Below are 20449 nucleotides of genomic sequence, written 5' to 3' on the forward strand. Positions count from 1 at the left end.
ATTGTGTACGATTTTGAAATGGGGTTACTATACATGTCATTCGCGTGGTTACGGACAAGGCCGACTTAGACATGTTAGATGAAGGTAAACAGGAAAGATATTCCTTCGAATAGTTCTCTTCAGCAATATCAGACTGGAATTGGAAGGGGTTTGCTTCAGCAAGAGGAAGTTAACTTCTAGAAGCAGACTTCAAGAACAGCATTACAGTATAAATGTCAACGGAATCAGATCTAATCTAGATCACTTCAAAAAGTAGGTAAACAGAATTTTGTCAGCGACAGAATCGTTCAACTTATTGTGACATCTGCCAGAACCTTGGTAGAATGGACCAGGAAATCATGGGGAAGAAATAAGTGCCAGTGGATTGTGAGGGGGACTCTCTCTGGACTATGCTATAGGTGAATCGAGATTGTGGCCTACGGTAACGCCTCAAGAATATCCAGCAGGACAGAACTTGGATGTCACAGAAGGAAAATATGATGTAATAAATATAAGCTGAGATACATATTTAGTTCAGATCAATGAAGAGGACGAATCTCACAGGAATTGCCTTTACTGTAAACATATTAGGAAATTTAAAGCAGAATTGAGGAAGATGAGGAATAGGAAAGGAAATATCATTGTTAGACATCGTCACATCAGGCATACTCACCAAGGTTAGAGACGATCAGGATGCAGTAAAATTACCGATGTGGACATTTTTTGTTGATGAGTGACTAGAAACATGGGATCAAAGGGATCAAAGATAGCTTCATCTCCGAAGCCAAAGGGTGAAGAAGAAGAGGAGGTAAGTTCCAGTGGTGCCAGCAACATCAACACCAGGAGGCGCAAGAAGGACCGTCATGGAGAAGCATCCTCCAGATCTCCGAAGTCGAACCGCAAGAAACACAAGCGGAAGATCACTCTGAACCCTCTGTCCTACCACAGCCATAGTGTCTTCAGTTCGATGGAAATCGACAAAACACTCCGGAAAAGTTCGGTGGACGTCAGGAACAAGCTGACGGACTCGATGAAGTCGATCAGATCGGACGCGTCGGTCTCGGACGCCTCGTGGTACACGGACAACAGTTCCGTGGAACTCATTGACCATGAAGTCTTCGAGTACCCATTTGAGAACTTGATCTTCGAAGGCGGAGGAAACAAGGGTTTGGCGTATGCTGGTGCTATCCGGGTGAGTTGTCATACAGATGTTGACATTGCTTTACCGGAATTTAATTTGGGTGACATCAATGAACCTAACAGACATTTGCTCTATAAATTGCCCCTAAACATGTTTCTGCTATTTCTTCTTCTTGTTTGGTTTTCCATTGAATAAATTTATAGTAGTCTTTGAGTAAAACACCGTCAGTTAAAATTGTCTCAATGTATCAAACTGTCCGTTCATTATGTAGGGATCGTGCTCAGGCTCCCGATCCACCCCGCCTATAGATTAAATATTTCGAAATGAAGGGCGGATAACAAGTAGGCCTAATGCCAGGAAGATGCCATTTGATTAAATCTTGTCATGGAATTGTAATTTAGTCCGTAGCCAGGCGAATGATATGTACATTGAAAATGTTCCTTTGACTTTTGTTTATACCTGCACAAAATGGAGATAAAGTTGAAATGAATGAGAAAATAAAATATGATTTAAGTCGTTCATCATGTGAATTAGAACCTAACGACTTGCGTCACCCCCCCCCCCCCCCCCCCCATCCGGCCTCATGAAATAGAAGGTTTTCTAGTTAGGCATTTGGAAATAATTTGTACACAAAACTTCAGTTCTATTTTCACATCGTCTTCATATGTGATTGAAGATGAATAATCGTAATGAGTCATCTCTAGGACCCCTTTAATATTATATTCACGATAACTAATCCATCTAATGGTACCCTTAATGGAATTCTTGTTCTTTGATTTACTGTTGAACATTGCAACCATGGTAATCACCATTAGATAGAAAAAGCTACCATAATAGTAACTTTATGCAACCGGGACCAGAACCCCTGAAAAATAATGAATAATCTCGGCATGACTGATTAGCATATAAATGTTCCGGGATAATCTGGAATTCGATCGATTTTTACAAAGGTCAATTGCAACGTCCGTTTTAATAGGATGCGCTTAAAATCGATAACCATTGTTTTCATGCATTCAAGAAACGGTTTTAGTGTATTATTGATTTTCTTTGCAATAATAAATAGGTGTTCAGTTTTACGTTGATTTCTCTTCACGACGAGATCGTCAAGTTTACATTTTCCCTCGCCTGACCGAATAAATGTTGTAAACATTTTTAACAATTGGCAAAAAAAGTTAGTTTCGGTTATTTTTTGTTTAATTAAGTTGTTTGTCAATATCATAAAATCTTTATTTAATTATTCATTTTATTCATCTGTTTATTTATTTATTAACAATATTTCAACAGGATGCCGAATCAACATAAAATTGCTCTCCCTTGGGTTCCTGCATAATTATTATAAAAACAATCAAAATATATTCTATAATACACAGTAAAATTAACATGAACAAATATACATACATACTATGATAGAACATAATATTATCAACATCTAAATCATTGTCATCAAGCTTCGTCAACGACACGTCATCATCGCTATCATATCACAGCAGCATATTACATAATCTTAAAGGACAAGTCCATCCCAACAAAAAGTTCAAAGGAATAAAAAGATAAAAATCCAACGAGCATAACAATGAAAAATTCATCAAAATCGGATGTAAAATAAGAAAGTTATGACATTTTAAAGTTTCGCTTGATAAAAAAACAGTTATATGCACATCCCGGTCGGTATGCATATGAGCAGACCGATGACGTCATTCACTTACTATTTCTTTTGTATTTTATTATATGAAATATGAAATATTATAATTTTCTCATTGTCAAGTGAAACAAAGATTAATTATTCCATGTACATGTGGAAATAGTATTACTTTATTTGGTTCAGTCAAGTTGGTCCTTACTGTCAAATCTGTAAAAAATGAAATATTGTATAATTCAAACAATGCAAAACAACAGAAATAGTGAGTGAGGGACATCATCGTCTGTCTCATTTGCATGTCACTGAGTTGTGCATATCACTGTTTTGTGAAAAATAAGCGAAACTTTAAAATGTCATAACTCTTATTTTACATCCGATTTTGATGAAATTTTCAGCATTATGCTAGTTTGATTTTCTCTATTTATTCAAATCAACATTTTTCTGGGGTGGACTTGACCTTTAAGCACCACCATCGACATTATCACCGCCATCACCACCATCATCATCATCATTATCATCAACATCATCATCACCTCCACCACCACCCCCACCATCACCATCATCATCATCATCATCATCATCATCATCAACATCATCACCACCACCACCACCACCATCATCATCACCACCACCCCCACCATCACCATCATCCCCACCATCACCATCATCATCATCATCATCATCATTATCATCATCATCATCATCATTATCATCAACATCATCATCATCATCACCACCTCCACCACCACCCCCACCATCACCATAATCATCATCATTATCATTATCATCATCATCACCATCGACATCATCATCATCACCACCACCACCACCACCACCATCATCACCACCACCAACATCATCCTTACCTTTTTTCTCTTTCTCTTTCTGTTACCAAGGAGCTTGAAAGAGTTGGAATATGGAAGAACATCAAACGACTCGGAGGGGCAAGTGCGGGGGCAATGACTGCGGCCCTCATGGCGATCGGATACAACTCTTATGAACTGAAAGAATTTCTGAGCATGAACCTCCAGGGATATTTCCTAGGTAAGAAATTGAAGACCAACAACAGACGAAGAATAGACAGAATGTGGCTAGTTTTTTTTGTGAGGACCCGTTTCATAAAAAAAGTCTTGTTTTAATATTAACAAATGCAAAATTACTATAACAAATTTACTATCAGCCAGTCAGATTGAAAGATTTCAGTAGCTTTTAACTGTTATTGCAAATTTGTTATTACATATGTATAACAAGTTTTGTGAAATGGGCCCCCGCAGTTATTCAATCTACCTTGTATAACGAAAAACATCTACCTGTTACCGGTATCGTGGGAAAACTGAAACATGGTGAGATATTTTTTTAAAGAAGCGTAAATTCATGAATGTCAATTTTTTTGTAATACAATCAATACAGATGCAAGGTGCGCCACGTGTAGTCTTCTTCCAAACCTCCTGAGGCATTTTGGGTGGCATCCTGCGCGTCGTCTCTTCGAGTGGTTCGGAGATAGACTAGAGGAGCAGACTGGTGATGCCGATGTAACCTTTAAACAGCTGTACGACCGATTGGGCAAAGAGCTGTGTATCGTGGTCACCAATCTGAATCACATGGATGCCGAGTATTGTCACGTGAAGACTACGCCAAATATGCCGATAAGGATCGCAGTGCGCATGTCTCTTGCAATCCCAGGTGAGGAAATATAAGAACCATAAAAGTGATATGAATTAAAATGTCAAAATTGTACTGAAAGTATTTCTATCTTGCCAAGTCATTTAATAAGCATAATTATTGTCGACTTATTAACTTTTTATGACGACTTCAAGAAAGTTTGATCTACTTGTCGTCATGGTGACATAAGTTGACTTGAAAATAAGTTAAACGTCGTCATGGTGACGTTAAGTATCTTGCATAATCGACATTAAAAAGTTATATGTTATCATGGAGATATAAGGTATATTACCATCACTTCTTCTAAAAATTACAAGTCGCCATGGTAACATAATATAACTTGCTATGTCTACTTCTAAAAAGCTACCTGTCACGAAACACAGTATCTCATTCAGTCGAATTGGTAGGTTATGTTTCTATTCACTTGTGAATCATGGCACTGACACCCTTTTCTTCAAATTGTATCTATTTAGGTTTGTTTGGTGCAGTGAGGTGTGAAAAACAAGGGAGTCATGATTACTATGTAGACGGGGGTGTCCTCTGCAACTATCCTTTACATTGCTATGACGGTAAGTTTTTAAAAATAATCACATACGAATACTGGGCTTTAAGAAAATCTTATTTAAACATCGAATTGGAGCATAACGACATCAACACAGTTTATTTATCATAAACATGATATTTGATTAAGATCTGAGATATAACGATGAATACTTACATTTTTCAAAAAACTGAAACGGCCGTTAAGCGAGAAAATAAGCAACCCTAAATGAATAAAGAAGTCAATAGTAAATTTCCATATCCCATTCCAAATGAAGAACATGCACAACGATGGTCATTTTGTTTCTTAAACGAAAAGAAGATTCCCAACTTTCGATGTCAACTTGCCGGTCAAAGAGTGCAATGCACCTTAACAATATAACTTAGAGAAGTTTGAATTATTTTGGATTGACAAATTTTGATTTTCGATAACAACTATAATTACAAAATTGTGTTCTCAAAGGTTGGTGGCTTTCGATGAAACCTCAAGACAGTATGCTGAGAAGACTTCAGCCACTTGAAGACATCGGTAAACTATGGGACAAGAAGGAACGATTTGGAACCATTAACCCGAAAACAATCGGACTCTACCTCGTAAGTATCTTTCGATGTATCTACCGATATTTATAGGAGAAATGGGACAGAATTACAGAAAGGATTTTGTCTCAGAGATAGGACTCTTAAGCTTGCCGTGCATAAATGCAATTTAACATCAATATCCATTTAGAACTGACCGGGGCTTGATTGGTTTATCGGCACCGGCACCTCTTGAACGGGAGGTCATGGGTTCCAAGTTGCTCCTTTTTGCCTTTTCCCAGCGGCGGTTGGCACATGATACAGTTCCTAGCGAAAGAACAGTCTCATCATTATCAACGTGGCTACAAAAATAAATAAAAAGATATTAGACATTAATTACTTAAAAACTAAATGTCCTCTTGCTCCAACAGAGAAGCAGTGGCGTAGCTACGGGGGGCCTGGGGGGCACGTGCCCCCCTGAGATTTGGTGTGCCCCCCCCCCCCCCAGGTGCCCCCCTGAAAAAAATTGGCAGAGCAAAAAAAAGAAAAAAGGGAGAAAGAAGAAAAGAAAAAAGGAAAAGAAGAAAGACAGAAGAAAAAAAGAGAGGAAAATAAGAGGAGGGAGACGAGTGAGTGAAATAATGTGAAGGGAATACTTGCAAAAAAAAAACAAATCTTTCTATATAAAACTTTTGCTTGCGTTTCGCGCCAGAATTGCCTGTTCGATGAGATTCATATCTTGCTCAATAGGCTGATATGGAGCAAGTTTTGAAGTCAATATACAAAATATATTTTAGCTCGGACATCGAGCTTTCATCAATTTTTTTTCATTAACAAATTTTAGTGCTCTAGCTGTAAAATGTCCCTTTTATAGTCTACATATCAGCATTTTTAAGCTCACGCTGCGTGGTCGCACTTTTTATAAGGCTCATGAGATTATTTCATGTTTATGATGTTTTATAAGAATAAAACTAAGAAGTGACTGATCGGGGGAAATGTAGGTGAAGATAATTTCGGGCCCCGTCCCCTATTGGCGAAAGTCGGATCCGCCCTTGTGACACATACACAACGGAAAAATGGTGCCCCCCTGAAAAAGCAAGGACCCCCCAGTGCCCCCCAGGACAAAAATCCTAGCTACGCCACTGCAGAGAAGGGAGAGGAAGTGGCGGATATGGCAGTATGCCTACAGGCGAATGCTATATTCTTCGGGTCTTAATGGCGAATCAAATTTTGAAGTTTATTCGATTATCATCAAGAAAGAGAGGTGCCGTACGTGGCCGAGTGGTCTAAGGAGCCTGGCTACACATGGACGGGGTTCGATCCCCGGCCGAGGCACCTATGCCCGTGAGCAAGGCATATAATCGGCAATGCTCTTTTAATCTGCATTTAAATAAATGGAAATGGTACATGCATTATTGGTAAGGTGTGCATTTGCTGTTAGAAAAGTATAAGGGGTTTACTCATAATTGCACAAAGAAAATATCATAGTTTCAGATTGGGCCTATAGGCCTACAAAGCGTATACTTCATCGTTTTTATCCTAAAATTATACATACATGTATGTAAATATAAACTTTGAACTTTTTTATTATCAAATTACATATCGTTCCAGTACAGCAGCGATGAACAGGATGTTATGGTTTCAAAGCTACAAAGGAGGAAAATGCACAATGTAAAACGACCTGACACAAAACTTTCCAAGTAAGAATATATATTTGAATGTCCACTATAATTTTCTTTCATGAGGGGCAGAAATATTCGTGTTGTAAATATTGCATGTTATCATTATTCGAAAATTTTATGACATGTGTCATCAATTCGTTTGTTATAACGAAGTATTGATCAGTGAAATAAGCTTCTAGGATTTAAAGATAAAAAAAAAAAAAAAATTTAATATCAGATTAAGGGAAAAAGAATCGTAATCGATGAAAATGATTTATTAACGGAAATTGCAATGAATTATTCTTCAGTTTTGTAGGCTGACATTGCGGTAATAAAAAAGAACAGATCCGATATAATGACAGAAACTTTTTTTGCCAATTTGGAATATTAAACAGATTCGCTTATATAAATATTCAAATCCCCCTCTTTTTTTTTTTCTTCTGGAAAAGGAAGAGGGAAGGAATCAGAGAGGTGAAAGACGCGGCCGTGCGCGAGCACGCTATCATTACCCAGGCGTTGTCGAGTTTTCTTAGACTCCTTGCCGAAAGCGACGTCGACGAGAGCGGCTCGATCACGAGAAAAGAACTCCAGCAGGCATTTTCCAAGAAGGTGGATTACTTTACGGACGGGCACCGTCGAACTCTTTTCGGGGACAACTGCCAAGTCGATGATATTTTCGACTATTTGAACCACGAAAAGGATGATGAGGTAAAGGACATGACGAGAACTACTAGCGTACTTATCATTACCATTATTATTTTATTTTGCACAATCCAAGAAAAAATACCAGCAATAGGATAAAGGGAGTCACATTGATGCCGGGAAAGGAAAAAGGGTGAAGTAACTATTAAGTATTGAATATTTACCCGAAGGTTTTCCAGGCCATGCGGTATTCGCAGGGTCTTTAATGAAACATTGTAGGTTTCAGAATCATAATTCGAATCCATTTGATTTCAGAATCATAAGTCTGGATGCCAAAAAAGTTGAAATAAAATGTTTAAAAATACGGGAGTAATGGAAAACAGTAGGGAAAACGTTCCCCGTGAGTGGGGTTAAATTTTTTTAATGTGCAAATGTGCGCCCCGCCCCCTTTTGGGAAATAGCCATCCATACATCCGGCATTTGTTTAACCGTACTTGATAGTCTATCATCATCTCCTTTTAACGATTTCTCTTTCCTCACCAGATAACCTACCAGGAATTACAAGACTTCGCTGAGAAACGGGGCGTGGCCATCCAATCCAGTTTCGAGGGATACGGGAGAAAAGAGATCAAGTCATTTGGTCAGTTCCTCGGAGCTCTTTCCGACACCCTACTCGTTAATGTCAAAAGAATTTTTACCACGGTAAGTTCATTACAATGAATATACTGTATTTATTTATTAAACAATCTTTATACAGGATAAATATGTTCAGATAACATATACACTGTTTTTCAACATGGTCCTGTAGACATAGTAAATATCTAACAATGTACAGAAAAATGCATTAAACAATCTAAATCCCTATATTTTTATTGTAGGATTTCAATGTGTTCTACCCCATTTTGCCAATTTTGTGCTAAGATGCGATCTATTAGAATCAATTTCGATACTGACCAATTCGCACAGCTTTCAAACGTCAGAAATTTATTATATCATAACTTTCTCATTTACATCGGAATTTGATGTTTTTTTTTGTTTGATCTTTATCTTTCCATTCAAACAATTAACCCGTTGACTACTGAATTGATAAGCTTTGTACAGGTCGCGCTTGGTTCCTAAGAGGCAATGGGTTAACTTTTGTAACAGCAGTAATCTCTTTATGACACACTAATGTTTGTATATACTATCTATTATTTAAATATTCACAGGACGAGGACATCGGCCGAACGATTGGTATCGATACCGTCTATGTTGGTACCACTGATTTTGAACTGGAAGAGGGCGACATACAATTTTTGTTTGAGGTATTTTCATTTCTATGTTTATTTTTGGGACGAGACATTAAAATGAATTGCACACATGTACACTATTTCCTTCAGCTCTGATTGACGGAGGAGCACTGGGGCCGTTTCATGGAAGTTGCCAGCACTGCATGACGAGCTGCATTATCTGACAGTTACCATAGTAACAGTCAGACAGCTGTGTTTCTCAGTCAAACAGATCCAAGGAAAGTTGTAAGATCCGACAACTTGCAGGATGAAAAAAGTGGACATATTAATGTTGATAAAGAGTCCCCGATATGGATAAATCTGATGTTGTATAAAATGTTTTATACAACAGAAAATAAAAGTTAGACACCTGGGGCCCGTTTCTCAACACCTGGACAAGTTAGTCATATCTTTATATTAAAAAAGTGGACATATTAATGTTGATAAAGAGTCCCCGATATGGATAAATCTGATGTTGTATAAAATGTTTTATACAACAGAAAATAAAAGTTAGACACATGGGGCCCGTTTCTCAACACCTGGACAAGTTAGTCATATCTTTATCCACCGAGCACGGAGTTAGTTCCATTCTTACTAAACCTGTTTCACGAACTAGGCTTCCTAACTAGAATACCTTGATATCGATACCATCGGTAAAAAGAGCAGACGAGACGTAGCCTTAGTCACAAAATTGCAAATATTGTGATGAATTGGGATATACTTTTTTTTTAAATAATAGCACAGGTAAATTATGCATCATGCATACTTAGACCATGAAGATTGGAGCATTCAATTGCTGAGAAAATTGAATTATGAATAATTTATTTTATGACAAAAAAATCACATGTGGACGTTGAGATGGGTACCCCTTGGATATCCAATTTTAATAGTTTACGAAAGTAAACCATAACGGTTTTCTTTGTAAAATGATGATAATTATACGGTCTTTTACGAATCCAAACATCATCGAAATATAGTTTAACAATTTTTTTAAAATCTTTGATACCGAAACTTACGATTTGACAAATTCTATGCATAAATTAGAGATAGAATTTATCCAAATGTTAATAGGGGGCTGAAAACGACAAATACGAGTCAAGTTATGGATGGCCTGACGTGGTAGAATCTTTATCGATTAAATTATTTTACTATTTCAAAATGAATGGTTTTGTGGCGTTTTACCAACAGTTTTTATAGTTTCTTTGTATTATAATGATCATTGAAAGCATTATCCCACTTGTTTTGGGATGTAATTTCAACCTGTATTATTGATTACGTAAGATTATAATTTTCAAATTTCTAGGCACTTTTGCATGTCATAGTCTACCCACGTGATGCCACTACGTCATTAAGAAGTTATGACAGGTTCGGAGGTGTCATAAATATTTAGTGAGGTTGTTGTACCCGATCTTGGTAAAGAGGGCTTCGTGAAACGGTTAGCGGACAAGTAGCTCACTATCTCCGATTTAGTCAAGAAGTTAGACTTATGACGGTGTTGAGAAACGGGCCCCTGCGTTTCTCTGACAACTTGCCGAATGATAAATGTCCCAATTGGAGGATGAAAAAAGGGGACAAATTTTCCCAATGTTCTCCTGGTCTCTGGCGGTTAAACTGATATTGTTGACAAGCTCAGATTTTGGGGAATCTCAACAAATTATTCCTTGTTCTCTCAACAAAATAGTCCTTGGCCTTCTTGATATTGCTTTAAACAGAATAGGGGAGATATATATATCATATTATTGATATGAATATACTTTTTATAACTACAGCAAGGAGAGCGAGCAGTTCGATCTTACCTCCGCCATCATGTGAGACTCCACGACCCACCTCTGAAGAAAGAACTGCGAGGCGGAAGTACAACAGAGAGCACATTACCCTATAGAGAACCCAAGCAACAGTTTCACGCAGATCCAGAGCGAGCAAGGGACTCCAAACAAGGGTCTGCCGTTCTTTCCCGCACTAACTTACACGCGCATAACCTAAGCGTGAATGCAACATCGCAAGATACATTGGATAGGTCGGGCCCGTTGCCGAGTCGCCTGGACAGTGGACCGCCGATACTTATCTCGGAACCGATGGAAGAAGTGCCTCGTAGCCGCACCCGGTTGCCGCCACTCGAAGGCACTAGTCACAGAAGTCCCTCACCAACAAGGTTCGATGTTATCCCCATGGGCTCTCGCAGTTCGCTTCGTCTTGGGAACTCTCCGAGTTCATCTCCAAAGTTGCTTCATGGTGACAACTGCCCGAGTACATCTCCAAGGAGTATGTCTCCGGGCTTGTTTCATGGCGGGAACACTCCGACGAGATCTCCGAGATTGATTCATGATGGATATTCTCCAAATACATCTCCTCGATCAAGGTCTGACGGGGAAAAGCTTGTACGTGCGAAGAGAGGGAAAAGGTCAGCAAAGGACTTGTCAAACAGTGCATTTGATCAGAACGATTCTTGAGAAAGGGCATTATTATGATTTTTCTTTTAATACAGAACAAAAAACTCTATTTTAATGCAGGTTCTGAGCGTCTTTCAATCAAATCAGATCAACCGATCATGGCTGTTGAGTTTCGATTTGGTGTTAACTTTAGTTTTGTCAGAGTAGGAAATTTGATTTTGATTTTCGCAAGAGTGGGGGACATCACATTATGCAAAATAGCGCTTATATATATCTGTCTAAGTGTGGAAATTTTTTTTTTGTATTTTCCCTGCAAATGCACTAATAAATGTAATTCAAAAGACACACAGTCTCTTAGATTTCAAATCTAACAAAAGTGAATTTGGTCTTTTTTGGAAATATTTATATGTATCCTCCCCCCCCCCCCCATTGACTAAACTCTGGCTAGTTATCAGGCAAAAGGCTACATTTAGATGCACATTTGAATACAGAAACCTACATGTGTTGTAGTATGTTAGTTATTTACTTATAGTACAATTTGTTTCAATTATTGATTATGCATTTCTTATTTTTTGCACATAGGAAAACTATATGTAAGTCATCAATTTATTTGCCTAATTGCCTTCCACATTTATTTTTGCAATAAAAGTGAATTACGCAATTGCAATGATGGAAAATTCATCATTATGTTAGTTGTTTAACAATTAGAAACATTTGGAATTTATTTCATAGTTTTACTTTATAGCTGCACATGTTAGCCAACTAGGTATAGGCAAATGAACTGGTGCTTGACAAGAAACTTACCACTGTAATAAAGAAGAAATACTGGAGCAAAGTGTTAAGTTAACCAACCAATCAAATATATTTATTAATTTTTGCACATCATCATGTGCTAATTATTGCTTTACATAACTACAAATGTGATCACATTTTCACTGTTGGCATTGATAAGAAATACTTTGACATAACATCAAGTCAGTGTGACATTTCAAAAGTGGAATGTGTTAACTCGTTAAGTCCAATTCACTATTTGGAAGGAATGATATTTTGTGACTCCATAAACTTTTAACCCTGAAGAGACAAAATATCCTTTTTTTTCTGAAAAAAGAAAGAAATTACAATAGCAGACCTCCTACCCCTTCATAACACAGAAATTTAGATAATTTTGCTCCAAAGATAACCTTACCAAAGATATAGATATAAGTGAAGTGAACTAAGAAAATCAGTACTTATTTTGAGATAATAATACAAATATGGTATCTTCATCACTTTGGCAGTAATTTTTTTTATACATACAAAAAATAGATTTCTCAAACAATACAATTGTTCCTAAAATGTTTAACGAATTTTTATAAAGAAGTACCGGTATTTTGGATGAGAAAATTGCTCACAATGTACATGTAATGCATTGTAAATCAATATGGGAAGAATTTTCCCCCACAAAATAAATAAAACAAAAGGGTATAAAAATGGGTAAGATTCACTTGGTCTACAAGTACTTCGTCTAATTCTGAGACACTCTTATACTACATGGGCCAAACCCAATTAGTCGGCTAAACCCAGTGGCCCGTATTCTGAACTCGGGTTTAAATTAAACACTGGTTTAAAGTTGTAGTTTAACTATGGAAAGCCAGTTGTTACATATATTTCTAACAGTAGAGGTTCAATCAGCTCATTTGACTCCCAAAACATTAACTACCTGGGAAGGATAAGTATGACAGTCTTCACCATTAAAGAATTAGTAAAGACCACAGTAAACATAAGAAGCAATCACTGTAAACAAAATTTTGAAACGTCTGGCTTCTCATAATTTTAGCACAGAGTTAGACATGGTCTAAGTTAAACCCGACTTAAGAATACGGGCCAATTAGTCCAATACCCACTTAGTCAATTTGTCTACATATTATTTACCGCTTTAAAAAATTAAGATTGGGTACCTTAACAGTTCATTTAATCAGAGAGACAAAGTAGTTGTACACCAACACCAAGTGGCAATTTACCCCAAAATGTACCAAAAATGAAAAAAATATTTATGTTACTGGCATGTGGTCAGAACAAGGATTAGAGGAAAGCCCTTCTCAACTAATGCATATGCCTGTAAAATATGAAGTCATTAACTTGATCTGTGCACCTTTTAAAGATGGGTTAACGTGGTGACATTTGTAATTCAGTGAGTGTTGCTTCCTCTTTGTGTATCTTGTTTTTAATTCTATCATATTCAATAACTGTGATTTTCTTCATTCTTCTGTGAATATTTTATTCTTAACTTTTATATACTTTCAATACCATTATATTGTGGCTGGTTATGAGGTGGAACTAAATTTTATCAAAAATTCTCGGTGGATTTTGACAAATACAAATATTTTTGTAAGATGTACAAAATAATGACAATCACTTAACATTGTAATTTTCCCCCTATCTTTGCCAATAGATGGGGAAAAACCCAACATTTAGCTCTAGTTAACAAGGAAGAAGTATTGAAATACAATCCCTTTCAGCTATCATTAAAACATTTCACTTAAATCTGTATCAGTGCATACAAAGGCTTGTGAATGGTACTTCAAAGGCTCAGGGAAAATTTTGCCGTGTTTTGGATTAATTTTATATTAACTTTAAACAAATGATATTTGTGAATTTCCACTGTCATGTTAACGATACAATATTGCTACCATATGTACACAGGCTAAGTGTATTCCTGATAATTCATTTATTAACATTAAACATACATTCTTACCATTTGATATAATATTGATGCAAATAAATTGTGAACATGAAATATATATATTTCAGATGATGTTTATTACTTTCTGTTCCTGAAATAAGTATGTTAACAGAGTGAAAGAATAATATGAGTGTGATGGCTATTGTATATTTCTTACATTTGTAACGTATATAAACTTTATAAAGGTGGCACACACATGTAGTGATACAAATGATGACTAAAAAGAAAAATTCTTGTGTAAAAAGTTGTACACATCTTGTTGAGAATGGGATACAATTCAGCAGGTATATGTATTAATCTCCACTGTTTAAAATCACTGTACTGATAATCTGAAACACATTTCCACCAAGTACCCAAAATTGTACAAACCACAGGCAAATGAAATAAATAATCTAAAAACTGATTTCATCAAGTTTGATAGTAGAAAAAGTCAATCACCGCTGAAATGAATGTAAAACAAGCAAAGAAATCAGACATAACCTTAAGAGACTTAACAAAATAAAACAAATAGGCACATTATAACTCATCTCTGTCTTGAAGCTGTGCTACTGTAGCATGCTCCTCGATAAATTCACTAAATTTTTCTACTGACCTATCGCCGCCTTCAAACTTGACAGGATTGTTCTTATCTGTTGCTTTTGAGAAATAAATTGTTGGAAATCCTGTGGTTGAGTACGCTGGATTTGATATATCATTGGCAGTAGCGTCCATCTTAGCGATGACTAGGTTCTTGGTGTTTGCATATTTCTTGCCTAATTTCTTGTATTCCGGCTCTAATTTTTTACAATGTCCGCACCACGGTGCATAAAACTCAATAAGGACGTCTTTTGACTTATCCAGGACGATTTTCTCGAATGTTTTCCCGACGACGGTCTTGACAGCTGCTTTGGATTTCTTTGGAATGGGCTGGGACTTGATGACAGGTTTTATGTCACCTATGGAACAAATAACAGAAAGAGCAAGAATATCAACCTTCAGTTCATGCAACAATGAAATTTCACAAAACAGATCACGGCACAAATGAAAGGGTGAATCCAAAATAAGGGCACATGATCTCTAGAAAAAAGAGAAAGCTAGGTCTATGGATGACATTGTGGGGTCGACATGGTCTAGTGGTTCTGACTCTCGTCTTTCAATCAGAGGGTCGTGGGTTCAAATCTCAGCCATGGCATGTTTTCTTATGCAAGAAATTTACCCACATTGTGCCGCACTCAGCCCAGGTGGGTGTTTCACAAAGCTGTTTGTAAGTTAAGAGCGACTTTTAGAATGACTGATGAACCTTTCTTACATGCTAAATAATAATCAATGAACATTTATTGGTGAATATCAGTTACCACAAGAAAGGTTCACCAGTCATTCTTAACTTACGAACAGCTTTATGAAATGGCCCCTTGGTGAGGTGAATGGTAACCTGGAGGCAGCTAGAGCTAAAGCCGGAGTAATAAATCATAATAATAAGAATGCACCTCGGAACATTATTTCTACAGAGATGGCGGTATATAAATGCCTATTAATATCATTATCACTTTTTCTTTTTTATTTCATCTTAATGTGCCACTCAATGGCTAAAATTGGGTACCCAGTAAGATGTGAAAACAAATGTAGTATCTAGTACGCCTTGCATTTGAGTTTGAAACTCTGATTGTAATACTCCCCAGGGAGTGGAGAAAGTACACACATTGTGTGCGGGCAAACCGGAACTCAATGACCAGGGTATTACTTAGAGAGTTCATTCCAGTGTATAGATACTACATCAAAAGCAGAATATCGTTTATCATTATTACTTAATAGCAGTCTGTTTCAATTCAACTAGATTTTTAGGGTGGACTTGGCCTTTAAAATATAACAATGCAATCAACCTTCCCTGCTAGCTCATTTACCTTCTACCACACACATCTAATTTTAAAACTATCTGGACCCCTGTGAAGGATATAAGTTTGTACATACCATTCTGCCACGATCTGATAAAATCCCTGAGAACTTCTGATTCAAACTCATCCTCCGGTTCCAGTTTGTACTTCAGTCCATCAGCCCCAAATATCCCAACGTTGATGTCCTCACCGCTGTCATCGAGCTCAAGCTGCTTCATCTCATTCGCAAATTCATCCTCATCGGCGATGGCAAAGAGGAGCTCATCAAATTCCTTGTCTTTAGCAACCTCAACAATTTTTTGACGATAGATCTCAGTGGCTGTGACATCGGAAGAGAGTAAATAAAAATAAACGGTTAACTTTAGATCCAGGAGAAGTTTTGAAGCAAAGGAAACCATGTCAAAGATTGTATGTTATTTTGCGAGCATAATTTGACGCGAATGACGGGGGTCCATAGAAAGAATTTCATAGCACACAACTATTGCTTCTGTCTTTTGCAGTACTTCCTCTTTTCACCTCAAGTCTGACAAGCATTCTGCTAAACATGTTAGGTCATGTTCATCACAATCGTGAACACAATACAATTGGAACTCCCATATCTTTAAAAAAAAAAACCTAACAAATAACCAAAGAAATCCATCAACTTCTCTGAAAAGAAGTGTTTACAAAAGAAATAATAAAATTATTGAAAAATAAATGTATGATTTCATAGAATTGAACCCCCCAATGTGCGGTTTTTTTACGAGGTACATACATGTAAAAAGTTCATACAAACAACTATTTACACACAAAATGGTCTACCAGATGCGTAATTTCAGACTACATGGATCTATTCTGCAATGGAGCCCAGTTTGGAAACCCATTTGAACTTAAATGATTTAGACCTTTTCTTATCTTATCATTAATTGTTTTTTATAGTAAAAAAATAAAATTTAAATCTTTCATCCTCCTTACCAACTCTGTGATCAAAACTCCAATCCACCGAGTAGAAAGCCAACAGTAGAGGGCGGTCCGTGTAACGCTTTTCTCGATTCGCTTTTGTCATCTGGCCTACCAGTGGGACGTCGTGCTCTTTGTAGAAATTCTCAAGGTCTTTGACACTACCATCAGCCTGCAGGATAGAAACAATACAAACAAGAGTGTTGTGCTAAGTAGTTTCAAGTACAATGTACTAGTATAACTCTGGTGTTGGTGTGACAGGTGTAACGATATCACCAAAGGTGTGCATTGGAAGACATCAAATACAGTGTTCAGTGGAGGTGTTAGTGTTACAGAGGTAGTAATACCAACAAGGGTGCCTAGAATGTCACTATTAAGTTTAGTTACGAGTCACATCCAAGGGTTTTGGGGGGGGTTCAAAGATATTTCAAACTGTGTTTTGCTCTACACATGTTTGAAAGTGCTAAATCTGTATGCCACCCCCTCAAACTTGAGCTTAAATATATGCAAAAAGACACAGGTCTTGTAATGCTCCTTTTTTCTATTTACCCTGTGTGAGCACAAGTCTACAGGTATCGTACTAAGACCTTTAACTGTATTTGGTCTAAACACGAGCAAGAATATTTATTTCTGGCCCCCAAATTTCAGCACAGCATGTATACATGCTAAGTAACACCTTTTTCCTACTTACCTGTGAGAACACTTGTCTCCATGGCTCATACTTGGATCTGAAACGCTCTGGAAGGAACACAAGGACCGATGGAGCGTTGACCTTATAACTATCTCGGGATTCCTGATCAAAGACATGGGCAAACCTGTAATCATCCCTCAGTCCGTTGCCTTAGATGAACAAAAAAAAGAGAAGAATTTTAAGATGAGTTAGAACCAGTGGCGTACCTAGGATTTTCCAGGATTTTCGTCAGGGGGGGCAAAAAGGTCTTTCAAGCTCGTCAGGGGGGGGGGGGCAGGGATACATGCATGGGTGGTGGCTTTGCATGGGTGGTGGCTCGTCAAGGGGGCAGACTGCCCCTCTGCCCCCCCCCCCCCCCCCCCCCCCCCCCGTAGGTACGCTAGTGGTTAGAACTAAAAAAAAACACTGCATAATAAACATGATTGAAGCTGCAAGAATTGAATAAATGGATAACAATCTTTTACTTTAAAATCATTTTAAGGTGAATAATCATCCCAAGGTATTATCATCAATGTTTACACACACCTACAAGGGACATTAGTTTGACATTCTTTGTACATGCTAGTAACCGTGTGGGAAGAGAGTTATCAACAGTGTGCTGCACCCAACCCAGGTGAGGTGCATAGGTTCCCGGCAGGATTAATTCTTTGAATGAACATGGTGCTGGAAACAACAGCTGGAACAAAAGCCAGGGTAATATATAGAGCGCCACTGAATAGGCAACTAAACAACTGGTGCCCCATAAATGATATTATACAAATATACCGGGTTTGAAAAAGTATAGTGGAAATATTTTATCCGAGGTTGGTTTGGCAATTACTTCCTCTATATTTTCAAAAGAAACGCCCGGTATATTTGTTTTATATCCCTTCCATATTAAATTTTGAATTAAAAATATTGGTAATCTAATCCTTATTGACCAATCTCCATGATCTGGACAAAATGCAGATCAGCTTAGCTCTTATTTATGAAATATTGGCTAGCCGGTTCAGTGAATAGACTGCGCGCGGCTACCCCCGGCTCCCAAGCATCACTCAGGGTGGTTTGGCTTTACTGTGATCGATCTTCTAATAATTCCACTTGCCGGTTGTAAAGGTTGTGAACTAACCCTGCTGACCTAAAATCAAGCAGCCCAAATCTTTTGATGATTGAATGATGGTCATCATTAATTTTATTTTCAGCATACAGATTCATTATACACAAGCAAGTCGCAATTTCACATTGACATTTAGTTATCAGCGAGTTTTTGATTCAGCTAGCATAATGCATTATTACCTGTGCTGATTGCGCTGCGCTCAGGGGACCCATGATAAAGCATCCGTGATGTCCCATCACTAGACTTGCCCAGTGGAGGCAGCACATCGTGCCCTGTGCCCGAGTGATTGTGTGGTTTTCAGTCAGACACAAAATAGTAAAAAAAAACTATTCTACTCTGACATCACGATGTATTTTGATTTCTGATGAATTTCATTTTTCTGGTGATATTATGATTAGACACGTTAAAAGACCCTCGGCCGATTAAAAAGCAACAAATTTTCAGTATTAAGGGATATAAATATTATTATCAATAAAGAGGTAATGTTTGGTAGCAAGCCCTGATCTAGTATGGACTTATTATATTTGAAACCTGCCTTATCCTTGATTGATCTCGGGTCTTCTACCTGATATAAGAAATTCATAACATAAATCAAATATTGGGACTAAGCCCGAGTCATATCGATTATTTTGAAAACCGGTGTTCGACAGCTTTAATTCGATCGAACATCGATGCATCGAATGTTGAAGGTGGAGAAAATCGAGTCAATTTTATTTTGCTCCGGCCGTCGCGTCGATGCGCTATGCACACACTGCACTAGCACCAACGACGGAGCAAAGTTCGTTTGTATTTTCCATGATCACAAAACACAAAAAAAGCCAGGGAACAAAGCAGAATTCTTCCCAAAATATCTTCAACAATGATATTTGCAGATGACAACAGTTAAGTTTAAAATGAAACAATATTAAAGACATGAATCACGCAGAGTCGATCCGAATGATTTTCGGTCAACTAGCATTCGCAGTCCAGACTCGCACACACCAAGCCATCCCGTCCGCAGCCCCGTACCGTACACTCACTCTCCCGAAACGACAGGCGTGCTTGCCAGCCAGCAAACAAGTGCACCCAGCGGAGAGCACTGTAACTTGCCTGAGATCGTGTAGTTGGATCCAAAATGAGCTCCAAATTGATGAGAATAAATATAATAAGTAATTTTCTCTGGATGGTCATTTGAATTGGTATTTAATGCTGATATAACGATTGTGAGGAAAGATTGTGGAATATGAGTTATGACGATGTTCGAGAATTAATCCTGATATGATAATCCTTTTTTTTATTGTAGACACAAGAGCATGTGATCGAAATAAATACGAATGTCTCGGATCGAGCTCTGAATTCATATAAATTATTATTGGATGTTAAATAATTACGATTTAATAAGATTTTATGGCCATACTAAAAAATATTGACGATGTTAGCAAAGTATGTTTATGTTCATATGGAAGTATTAAAACTCATTATTTTTATTTTTATTCAATCAAGACATCTCCGCAAAAAGAAGCACAATGCGCGTTCAATGACGTATGACATATTTTCCATTCATGAAATCAGAGCCCAAAGTTGGGCACAAAGAAGCTTCAAATTGATGGAAAAAAAATATCAAACGCAATTTTCTCTGTTTTGTCATGTAAAATGTTATTATATGGTGATATTACGATATTGAAAAGGGTTTCTGCATGTTGACAATGTTCG

At 37.4% G+C, this 20449-nt stretch overlaps 2 protein-coding genes across 7 annotated transcripts in view; one reads left to right on the top strand and one right to left on the bottom strand.

The window, feature by feature from the left end:
- LOC129275250 (uncharacterized) lies at nucleotides 1-14218 on the top strand. 2 transcript variants are annotated; one of them, XM_064108553.1, is made up of 10 exons: nucleotides 1-1171; nucleotides 3656-3803; nucleotides 4170-4442; nucleotides 4895-4990; nucleotides 5425-5555; nucleotides 7089-7177; nucleotides 7588-7846; nucleotides 8324-8482; nucleotides 8989-9084; nucleotides 10818-14218. In XM_064108553.1, the coding sequence occupies exons 1-10, from the start codon at nucleotides 725-727 to the stop codon at nucleotides 11496-11498; spliced, it is 2379 nt and encodes a 792-aa protein (XP_063964623.1). In that variant the 5' UTR covers nucleotides 1-724; the 3' UTR covers nucleotides 11499-14218. The 2 variants fall into 2 exon arrangements, with proteins under 2 accessions (XP_063964623.1, XP_063964624.1); XM_064108554.1 differs by lacking the exon at nucleotides 4895-4990 and having other exon boundaries at nucleotides 53-1171.
- The window catches only part of LOC129274290 (protein disulfide-isomerase A4-like), a 25625-nt gene continuing 17452 nt past the window's right edge, over nucleotides 12277-20449 (bottom strand). For all 5 annotated transcript variants that reach the window (XM_064108559.1, XM_064108555.1, XM_064108557.1 and 2 more), the window contains 4 exons: nucleotides 17662-17810; nucleotides 16986-17142; nucleotides 16108-16350; nucleotides 12277-15095 (listed from right to left, as the gene is read on the bottom strand). In XM_064108559.1, the coding sequence (XP_063964629.1) occupies nucleotides 14677-15095; nucleotides 16108-16350; nucleotides 16986-17142; nucleotides 17662-17810 (968 nt within the window). In that variant the 3' untranslated portion in view covers nucleotides 12277-14676. The remainder of the gene's footprint in view (nucleotides 15096-16107; nucleotides 16351-16985; nucleotides 17143-17661; nucleotides 17811-20449) is intronic.

The sequence above is a fragment of the Lytechinus pictus genome, chromosome 13 (genome assembly GCF_037042905.1).
Source record: "Lytechinus pictus isolate F3 Inbred chromosome 13, Lp3.0, whole genome shotgun sequence".
Lineage (NCBI taxonomy): Eukaryota > Metazoa > Echinodermata > Echinoidea > Temnopleuroida > Toxopneustidae > Lytechinus > Lytechinus pictus.